The following is an 11,056-nucleotide window of genomic DNA, read 5'->3' on the forward strand; positions in this document are numbered from 1 at the left end:
ATGGAAGCCAGGGACCCTCGCCTTCTTGATCCAGTGACATGAGTCACTCTCCTGGGACTCTCTGGTGGGTGAAGTGTGGGTGTGGGGCTCCTCCAAGCCCAGTGGGACCATCGAGACTCCAGACCTGGAACCTCCCTGGGAAGCCCAGCAGCGTGGGTGAGCTCCATGCTGTAGTGAGGAGAGCAAGCTTCCTGGCCCAGGAGGAGCTCTCTGAGGCGACTAGGTGCAGAGGAAGTTGGGAAAGTACTGATAAAGAGGGTTGTAGCTCCTCATGTTTCTTTTCAGGCAGTAGACGAATTCCTGATCGCAGGCGCAGAGCTGCCGCTGGCAGCGGGACCCGTGTTCTGCAAACAGGATGCCAAACGCAGGATGAGAAAGCAAAGAGATGCTCTGTGACACTGACTCCAGGATGGCCCTGGAGCAAGACTTCCTGCTAGCCTGAGTGGATACCCCAGTCCCCTTCTTACTCTCAGGCTGAGGAGGGAGCCCAGCTTCTACGCTCAGGGTGCATAATTGGATGGAAGGGGCACAGCCACTAGCAGCTCAGGGTGAGTTTTGAGCCCAGGGGGACCCAGCTCCTGCCCTCAGGGAGTGTCCAGTCTGATGGAGAACACAGATGCCCTCCAGAGCTCCCTGTGTGATGGTGGAGACAGCCCTGGCTTTGGGGAAACTCCAGTTCTCAGAGAGGAGACACCATCCTCAGATTTAACTTTGAACTCAGATGGACCTGAGCTTGAATCCCAACTCTAGCTGTGTGCGCTTGGCAATCCTTTTTGAGTCTGTATCCTCATCTGTAAAATGGGGGACACTAAACCTGCCCACAGCAAGCAAAAGGAATATGCAGAGCGCTTGACTCCTAGAGCATCTTGAGCCTAAGACCCTTCAACCTGTCCCTTGGAGGTCAGATACAGCTGCAATAATCCTGCCTCTCTTGCCCCATCTCTGCCCACCAAGATATAGACTGGCTGAGCTCTTGGGACAGCTGACCTCAGAGACAGCAGAAACCCATGCTCTTTGGGTGACCCGAATGGAGGCCCCAGCCTTACCACAGATGACGAAGCCCCATGCGACCCTGTATCTGTAGGCCTGTGTCAAGACGTCGCAGTCTTGTGTCTCCAGCTGGGCATAGCAGCGGTCATGCTTCCAACAGCACCTGTCAATGCAAGAGCCTCAGATCCCAAGTAGAGGGCATCTGTGTCTTGAGCAGAAGCCACCATGGTGGTTAAGGTCTGATCAAGAAAGAATCTCACAGTGGCTAAGTCCTTCCATTAGGGTTGCCCCACACTTGTACCAGTTCACAGGCTGGCTCTTTCGTCCTGGGCCCATGGGAAGACTACATTTCCCAGCCTCCTTTGCAGGTATGTGTGGTCACATGACCAGACAGCCGGTCAGCCAGGGAAATGCACAGAACTTCTAGGCCTACCCATAGAAACCTCCCACTCTGTTGTCCTCCACTCTCTCTCTCTCCATCTCAGCAGGAAGGAGATGTCCCAACCAAGGGCTCTGAGGCCATAGGGAGAGCCACAAGACAGGAGAAACCTGGGTCCTGGAATTGATACGTGATTCACATAGTCCAGTGAGCAAAAACTAAACGTCAAGGATGACAGGCATGGACAACTGTATCTTTTTTTAGATTTACAGAAAAGTTGAGAAGATTGTACCAAATGCCCCCTTTTACCCCACACCTAGTTGCCCCTCTTATCAGCATCTTTCGTGAGTATAATACATTTGTTACAGCTATCGTGAGTATAATACATTTGTTACAGCTAACAAATAAATTTGCTGGTTCTTGCTTAGTCGCTAAGTCATATCCAACTCTTTTGCGACCCCATGGACTGTAGCACTAGGCTCCTCTGTCTGAGGGATTTCTTGGGCAAGAATACTGGAGTGGGTTGCCCTTTCCTTATCCAGGGCATCTTCCCAACCTAGGAAACGAACCCGCATGGCAAAGGGTGGACTCTTTTCTACTGAGCCACCAGGGAAACCCAACAAACCAATATTGGTAAATGATTAAATAAGCATTAATTAAATAATAACATATCACTGTTGGTTCATTAATTGTTAAAGTCCATAGTTTTTTTGTTTTTTTAGATTTCCTTAGTTTTTACCCAAATGTCTTTTTGCATTCCAGTATCAGGTAACGGACACCATATCACACGTGGTTGTCCTGTCTCTTTAGGTTCCTCTTGGTTGTGGCATTTTGCCTCCCTTTCCTTGTTTTTGATGACCTTGACAGTTTTGAGGAATGGTAGTCAAGTCTTTCGTAGGATGCTCTCCTACTGGGATTTTGCTGATGTTTTTCTCATAAGATGGGTTATGGGTTTATTTTGCAGCCTATGTTGTCCCAGTTTTGGCCATTGGGAGCTCCTTTGTTTGGTTCCTATGCTGTTTGACATACTCTCATCAATGTGGGGTTTGGTTTAGGTTTATTTTGTTCAAGCCTTTCCTTACTTTGGTTACTACAAAAAGCTCTGGTTCATCTTGCATATTTCCTGCCCAATTCCTAGGATCAGTCATCCATCCAAGAAGCCTTGGTTCCTCTTATTGGAGAAAAGTATTGGAAAGCAGGTCTGGGCACTAAGTGTTGCTTACTGCGTCTGGAGTATTGTTTCTTTTAGGGCCTTTCAGCTGACATCGCAAAACATATGTGCGTCTGTACTGACCCATGAATATACACAAATATTTACATATTTCTACATGTAATCATCTGCATCTATATTCAATTTTATGTTTAGTTGCTAAGTCATGTCCCACTCTTTCGAGACTCCATGGACTGTAGCCTGCCAGGCTTCTCTGACCACGGGGTTTCCCAGGCAAGAATGCTGGAGTAAGTTGCCATTTCCTCCTCCAGGGATCGTCCCAACCCAGGAGTTGAACCCACATCCCCTGCACTGCAGGCGAATTCTTTTACGCTTGAGCTCCTGTACTAAGCTCGCCAGGAGTTTTTACTGAAGTCTCCAACTCTAATCCACCATCACACAGAACATTCTAGCTTCCTGTCACTGCTTGTCTGGTCTGTAAACTCCCATTCCATCTGCCCTCCACTTGCTGAAACATCCCATCTCACTATACACGTTTAGCTGTATAAGAATTGTTAGCCCTGCAGGTTGTATTTTGCAAAGAGCAATCTCTCCCATTTCACATGTTCTTCTAGAACACTGCCACTCCCCGATCAAGACGTGGAAACGAGGTCCCCTCCACCTTAAAGCCGTTGTGACTGCCTAGACCAAGAGAACAGCAGAAGCGACACAATAGCATTTCAGAGGCTGAATCGTAAAAATGCCATGCTCTCTAGTCGTTGCAGCTCCAGACCACTCCCCCTGGGAACCCAAGAGTCACCAGGCTATGGGGAAGTCCATACAGCCTTAGAGAGGCTTAAGGGAGAGGAACTGAGGCTCCCGGCCCACAGTCTCAACTAAGTGCCCAGCCAGCAGGCAGCGGCAACTTGCCAGCCTTAGGAGTGAACCTTCTAGAAGGCCAGGTGGAGCAGAGACAAGTCATCCCACTAAGCCCTGCCCAAGTGGCAGAACCCTAGCCAAATAAATGGTTGTTGTTTTAAGCAACTACTTTTTGGGAGGGTTTTTTTATGTAGTGGTAAGTCAACTGATACCTTAGCCACTGAGATTCTGGACGTTATTGGATGCATCTTGGGCGAGTCAGTTAACCTCTTTAAGACCCCGTTTTCTTATCTATAAAATGGTGCTTAAATGCTCATATTTCAGTATTGATATTAAATGAGATCATGTGGGAACAGAGCCTGGAGCCTGAAGGGAACTTATGACAATTGGCTCACCAATCAGTCCCATCCTTGGGGGTGCCGTGGCCCCCCCAGCCACAGTGACAGCCGTAGAAGCCATAGCTCTTCAGGGCGGGCTTTCCAGTCACCTTCTCAATCATCGACTTCAGGTCCAGCAAGCTCCCTGGGACAGCAGGCACACCTGGAAGACAGCCCGTGTCCCCGGATGAAGCCCAGACATGCCTGCTCCCACCTTCCCACAGGCTCCCACCCTTTCTCTCACCTTGGGGCTTGGAGGGACCAAGATGACCCTTTTTTATCCTTCCCACTCGTGAGAGAGGAATGAGAAAATTGAAGGCAAACAGTGTAGAGAAGGGGTTGGAAGTCTGGATGTGGAGAACGAGCCACTGGGTTCAGGTCCCGGCTCTATTGCTAATGCAGAGTATCACTTCACTCTCAGAGCCTCAGTTTCCTCATCTGCAAAATGAGGGGCCTACAATGAATGCCTACCTTTTGGAGACACCATGAGGGTTGAAACAAGGTAAGGTATGTGCTTTAAAAGCACAGTGACAGACACATAGTGAGTGACCGAGGAATACTCGGGATAATGAATATGGTATCCATATGCAGCAGGCAGAAAGGCACTTCCTGTCTCTCCTGATGGTACACCCCTCCCTCCCTGAAACGAATACTATTTGAACCAGGAGGCACAGAGTCCTAGAGCAGCGTGGGACCTGTAGAGACCTCTGAAGCCAGCTCCCTCATCCCGCAGACGGGAAACTGCTGCTCAGAGGGGCAGGCGCCTTGCCCAGGGTTTTGCGGTGTGCCAGAGGCCCTCTCCCCGCAGCAGGGCTCCCGCTCCCCCTGCAGTCGCTAGGGATCTGGCAAAGCACCAGCAGGACAGCCTGTCAGAGGTTGTGTGCTGGGTGATGGGGCTGCAGGAGGGGCCTGAAGCCGAGCTCCCCTGCGCGGGGCTGTCGCCTCTAGGTGGGAGGTGGAGCAAGTCGGGTGTGCAGAAACCTGGCCAGGCCTGAGCAGAGAATGTCCAGGACCGTGGAATGGAATGTTTCTATAAGAGTCTTGTTTTCTGATAGCTTTATTTTTCTTTTTATTTGGCATCAAAGTAAAATATCTGCCTCCCACATCTACAAGCCCCATATCCTCCACATAGCACAATCTACCCATATCTCCTCCTGGGATCCTACCCCAGCCTGGCCCGTCAGCAATTATCCTGTGTCATGGATGAGGATACAGAGGCTCAGAGAGGTGAAGGCTCTCACTGAAATTGACATGTTCAGGGCAGAGCCAAGATTCAGAACCAAGTGTCAGGCCCTCCATGACTGGTCTCCTTCCCACTGCCCTACTGTCCACAAATTCAGGGCTCTCAGAGCAAGCACTTACTGCAAGCCAGGAGCCAAGCCAGCATGAAGAGGCCCTTCATCTCCAGGCTCCTGGAAGAGAAAACACAGCCCATGACATGCCACTCAGCAGAGGTCCTCATGGCCTATTCGGACCCTGCTCCTGGCTAGGGAGGGCTGCTCTGTGGCCCACCAGGCCCCACCCTCTCATGCTGGGCAGTAAACAGGCAACTGAAGCCTGAAAAGACGTGGCAAAAACCTCAAGGAGTTGACCCAGGAGATCTCTGCAAGGAGAAGGGGCACACGTGGGGTGTTGTCCCCATAGAGATGGGAGAGAATTTTCCCATCAGAAACGCCCCAAACCCAATTGTTCCTCCTTGAAAATTGTTTTCCAATTATATTTTATGGCTGTGTTGGTATAAAAACAAATGCAATCCAGACTGGATTCATTCTTATACATTCATGATATTATATTTATTTTTTTCTCCTGACTTTAAAAGAATTCAAAATTGAAATATTTTTAGGACTTCCATAGAAATCCAGCGGAGAAGGCTATGGCACCCCACTCCAGTACTCTTGCCTAGAAAATCCCACGGATGGAGGAGCCTGGTAGGCTGCAGTCCATGGGGTCGCTAAGAGTCGGACACGACTGAGCGACTTCATTTTCACTTTTCACTTTCATGCACTGGAGAAGGAAATGGCAACCCACTCCAGTGTTCTTGCCTGGAGAATCACAGGGATGGGGGAGCCTGATGGGCTACCGTCTATGGGGTCACACAGAGTCGGACACGACTGAAATGATTTAGCAGCAGAAATCCAGTGTTGAAGACTCTGAGCTTCCAGTGAAAGGGGCATGGGTTTGATCCCTGGTCAGGGAACTAAGATCCCACGTCATACAGTGCAGCCAAGAAAGTTAAAAAAATAAAATAAAATGTTAAGAAGTTCTGCTTCTTTAAAAAAAAAAAAAAAATTAAAATAGTTTCATAGGCCCCAGGCACTGTGTCTACCTAAAAAAAAAGTCAGCCCTGGCTGTGCACAACCAGTTATGAAGAGTAAGTATCATTGTTCTAAGGGAGAAAAAGGTGTACCCTAAAATGTGTCTCTTTGGCGTAAGGATTAACTCAGGCTGGTTATTTCTAAGAAGCAGAAGGTTTCTTTTTACTTCCCCTTTGGCTGCCTCAAGAATTTAGATGAAGAGTCTGTTCCAGGCATAGCGCTATCACCAGAGATATCTGCAAGAAATCCGGGAATAGGTGTGGTGGGGCCTAGGGATCAGAGTCCGCCTGTGTTCTACCCTCTCCGCAGGCCCGGCAAACATTTGGACACCAAACATTTGCCTTTCCAACTTTATGTGAATTGCCTTCTTCCCCTTTGAAGTCCCACACCACTACCCACAACATCCTCTTTGGTCTTTCTCGCTGAAGATGGTTATTTAAGGTAAGGGTTTGGGCCATTTTGGTGAGTTCCCACTTTCCTGGATCTCTCCCATGTATACATGTTACAAAATTTTTGTTTCATTTCCTCTGTTAGTCTGTCTGACGCTGATTTGATCCCTAAACCAACCAGAAGAACTTCTAAGTTGGGCAGAGGAAAATTTCTTCCTCCCCAACAGTTTCCATTTTGCCAGTAAAGGAAGAGAGACTCAGGGACTTCCCTGGTGGTCCAGGGGTTAAGAATCCACCTTGCAATGCAAGCAACTTGAGTTCCATTCCTGGTTGGGGAACTAAGACCCACACGTTGTGGAGCAACTAAGCCTGAGCACCACAGCCCGAGAGTCCGTGTGACACAGCAAAAGACCTCACGTGACCCAGCGAAGCCTGCACGTCCCACAGCCAAGACTCGACTCGGCCAAATAAATGATAAACAAATGTCGAACAGAAGAAGAAAAAAGAAACGGAGACTCGGAGAGTTGAAACCACCTGCCAGGAGTCACACAGCCGGCAGAAACTGGAGGCGGGGTTCAAAGCCAGGCCTGGCGCACCCCTCACTGCTCCACAGTCCTCCCTGCCCAGAGGGGTGTGTTCTCCTTTGAGCTGAGAGGATCAGGGTCCTTCACAAGCTCTACCCCATGGGCCTGGAGACCCCAGCTTCCCTCCCCAACATCTCCCTTTGGCAAATACATGAATCCCTAACCCAGAGTCCATAAACGTCACACCGGAAGGCAAGGGAAATTCCTCGTGTCTTGGGCCAGTGATGGATTCTAACTTGGCCTCTTAAGAGCTTCTTGCCGATGGCTGTCTGCTTCCTTTTCCTCCTTGGATCCCAAAGCCCTTGTTCACCCAGAGCTGCTCGGCTGCCTGGGGTCTGCTGGGATTCCACTGTGATGCCCTGCCTTCTCTGATCTCTCAGTTCAGTGGTCACTCCGCTGGCCCTCTGCCCTGAGCCCCTAGCACCTCCCAAGTCCTGGCTCCAAACACACAACCTCCATCTCCTGAGGGCTCAGCTGCTGGGCTGGCCTCTGTGTGCCATCCTTAGTCCAGAAGCTCCTCTGAGTTCCAGGAACATTCCTGAGGGTTCTGTCCACCCACAGCTTCTGCTCTGAGAGCTCTAAACAGCCAACAAAGATGACCCTGGACCCTACCTTCCCGGCCAATCTTCCTCACTGCTTCCTGGGGCTGTGATAGAAAGTGGACACCAGCTGCCATGTACTGGGCAACTAAGACATTCCAGACACTGTCCATGTCCCCTTAACCCTGCCAATGGTTCCAATGAGTGGGTACTGTCAAACCTGGTGGCATGGTCTACCCTCTAACAGTCATTCGTTGAATGAGAGAATAGCCTCTGTTGATTTTACAGATGAAGAAATGGAGCCCAGGAAGGGGAAGTGAGTTGCCCGAGGACTCAGCCTGGGACCATGACTCTATCTTTCGACTGACCCTCCTGCACTGCTTCCAAGCAGCCTCTGTGTATTAATCATCTTGCTCATTTTCTGTACTTCATGACGCTCTGACATCTTGGGAACCTTGCTAGGCTCAGCCCCTCCAAGACTAGCTGATTCTTAGATAAAGCAAAAGGCTTTTCTGTGAGCAAGGCTTTGAAATGCAAACCAACAGATCCTAAACTCCCTTGTCCAACCACCGCCTCTATCTCACTCTCACACTCGGAGCTAATATATCCCCTGGCCTGAATCACCCCAGGGCCGGGACCAGACCACCAGGGATCACCCCTCCAGCTTGAAGTCTGCTGAAAGTACGCAAGCTGGCCAGTCCTAAACTGCTTACCCTGCCCTGTCTTGCCTTCTCCACACCATCCAGGCCAGGTTTTCCCTCATTTCTTCTGCCTCCTGAGAAAACCCTGGTGCTTCCCCGTGAGGCCCTGCAAGGTGTAGCGTCTCCACTTCTCTTGGAAACATAACAAACTGCCTCTCAAATGCAACCATCTCCTGATCCCGTTGGCTTCAACATACCTGAAGAAAGCCAAAATCCTAGGTGCGCATCAGAACATCTTGGGACATGGCTTGTTGGCATTGAGGGAGCTGCACCAGGCCCCACACAGAGGGCTCTGAACGCTGGCAAAAGATGCTTCACAGAGAAAGCGGCAAAGGCTGGAAAAGTGGACCATCCGTGAAGCCCAGGCTCCAGGAGGAGGACGCGGGGTTGACTATTTTTATCAAGCAACCACAGAGGAGAATGAGCGAGGCCAAGAGATAATTGTGGAGTGGAGCAGAGGCTGCGGTGATGAGAAACGGGAAGAGAGGAGACAGCCTGACGGAAGCATGGAAACGTGGGGGCCGGGGAGCGGCCAGGTCACCGAGGGGACGGCTTCTCCAAGTCCGCGTGCAGCAGCCTCCCTGCTCCCGGGATCCCGCCCGCAGCCCGCTCCTGCCTCTCACCTGAAAAGGACCCTTAGCGCTAAGCCCCCGCTACACAGAAGGTGCTGCTGGGACCTTCCGACGCCTGGGGGAGGCCACGCCTCCTCCCGCAGCCCCTCCCTCTGAGTGCCCTCCACCCCCGCCCCCACCCCGGCCAAGCAGCCCCCCGAAGGAGGCTCCTCACCAGCGACACCTTCTTTCTGGCCTCGGGCTGGAGCAGAGGCAGAAACTGGGCCCAGCCGGTTTTAAGGGCCTCCCTGCCCACTTCCCACACTGCTGGGGTCAACCCCAGGCTTCCTAGTAACACACAGGAAACCTTACTCAACCCCTCAAGACCCCTGGGGATTTTTTTCCTCTGCGTAGAGAAGCATCTATTTCCTGACCCAAGTCGGCGGCCTGGGTGGCTTTCAGGACAGACCTGGGGGCCACTCACGGTCAAGGTTCTTCTCCATCAATAGCCCATTTTCCCGACATCCCCCTGCCCACACACGTACATACACACACACACTTTTCTGAGAAGATGTGAGCTCCTTCCTCCCTCCGCCCTGACTTTTTCCTCTCTCTCTCCCACCATGACGGCAGCATCAGAAAGAAAGCCCCTCCGTGGACCCTCATGAACCCTGCTCTTCCCAGGACCTAGACAAAACCAGCACCATGCCCTGGAACCCCGGAAACTCATTTCAATATGGAAGGCATTTATTGAGTGTCTACTCCCTGCCAGGTTATTTCTGGAGACCCACTGTGAATAAGACAGACACCCAGCCCCCAGGAGCCTCCCTTCTGGTTGGGAAATATAAATAAATACACAGTGTGTCCAAGGGCATTACCTTCTGTGGGAAAAAATCCTCTGCTCTTTCTTATTTTTTTTTCTCAATCTATTCCTCCCTCTGCCTACAGGTATACACAAGCCTCTTCATTCTAAACCAAACGAAAGGAAGCCCCCCCCCCCCGAAAAAGAAAATATCCCTTGCTTCTGCCGACCTCTCTCCAGCTTTCTTTTTCTTCTAAAGACCAAAATTCAGGAGAGAGACGCCTCTTCTTGCTCATCACCCCATCTCTTCTGAACCCCTTGCACCTGCATTCTGATGCATCTCTAAGACAGCAGCCAAGGGTCCCCCCAAACCTGGTCTAGCCCAAGCTCGGGCTTCTCCCTAACACTCCATCCCACTGACCACCTCCTACTTGAAACTCATTCCCTCTGGTCTTTGAGAGGCCACAGTGTGCCCTCTGCCCTCCTGTGGCTCACCCCGTCTCTGTTAATCCTCACATGCAGATGTTTTCAAAGGACCTGCTACCCCTTCTCTACTTCTCTCTCAGGGTGGTTATCCCTGTACAGGGATTAAGGTCATATTTGTACACAGATGTATAAAGAAAGCTGGGCACCAAAGAATTGATGCTTTTGAACTGTGGTGTTTGAGAAGACTCTTGAGAGTCTCTTGGACTGCAAGGAGATCCAACCAGTCCGTCCTAAAGGAAGTCAGTCCTGAATATTCATTGGAAGGACTGATGCTGAAGCTGAAACTCCAATACTTTGGTCACCTGATGCAAAGAACTGACTCATTAGAAAAGACCCTGATGCTGGGAAAGATTGAAGGCAGAAGGAGAAGAGGACAACAGAGGATGAGATGGTTGGATGGCATCACCGACTGTATGGACATGAGTTTGAGTAAACTCCGGGATTTGGTGATGGACAGGGAGGCCTGGCGTGCTGCAGTCCATGGGGTCGCAAAGAGTCGGACATGACTGAGCGACTGAACTGAACTGAACTGAACTGTCCAAAGAAATCCCTTGCTGTGAAGCATCTGGCACTAACTCACACAACAGTAACCCTGAGTGGAAAGCAAATGACTGAATTCACAGAGGACAATGTCAGGTCAAAGAGCCTGAGCTGCCCGTCAGACAGAGAGGGCTTGAAAACTGCATGTCACCTCTGACTATTCATGCCACCTGACCCCTTGAGGTCTCAGTTTTACCATCTGTAAAATAGGACAATAACAGGAGCAACTTCATTTCATAATTGTGGTGATTCGATGAGATGAGGCGGGCAGAGGGATTCAGCACAGTGCCTGGCATCTAAGAGGTATATACTGATCATCAGTGCTATAAATATCATCGCTGTTATGTCTTTCCACTACACTGAGAGCCCCATGG

General features: G+C 50.5%; 1 protein-coding gene across 1 annotated transcript; it reads right to left on the bottom strand.

The window, feature by feature from the left end:
* Positions 1-219: 219 nt before the first annotated feature.
* On the bottom strand, positions 220-8,585 carry PLA2G5 (phospholipase A2 group V). The gene is made up of 5 exons (XM_068969331.1): positions 8,501-8,585; positions 5,138-5,187; positions 3,794-3,938; positions 1,047-1,153; positions 220-344 (listed from the first exon to the last, which is right to left on the bottom strand). The coding sequence occupies exons 2-5, from the start codon at positions 5,175-5,177 to the stop codon at positions 220-222; spliced, it is 417 nt and encodes a 138-aa protein (XP_068825432.1). The 5' UTR covers positions 5,178-5,187; positions 8,501-8,585.
* Between the last annotated feature and the right edge of the window lie 2,471 nt (positions 8,586-11,056).

This window comes from Capricornis sumatraensis, chromosome 3 (genome assembly GCF_032405125.1).
Source record: "Capricornis sumatraensis isolate serow.1 chromosome 3, serow.2, whole genome shotgun sequence".
Taxonomy (NCBI): Eukaryota; Metazoa; Chordata; class Mammalia; order Artiodactyla; family Bovidae; genus Capricornis; species Capricornis sumatraensis.

Coding starts and splice junctions, on each gene's coding strand:
- PLA2G5 (XM_068969331.1), bottom strand. CDS start 5,177: ATGAAGGGCCTCTTCATGCTGGCTTGGCTCCTGGCTTGCA. Junction 3,939..5,137: donor GGCTTGGCTCCTGGCTTGCA/GTAAGTGCTTGC, acceptor GCTGTCTTCCAG/GTGTGCCTGCTGTCCCAGGG. Junction 345..1,046: donor ATGGGGCTTCGTCATCTGTG/GTAAGGCTGGGG, acceptor TCCTGTTTGCAG/AACACGGGTCCCGCTGCCAG.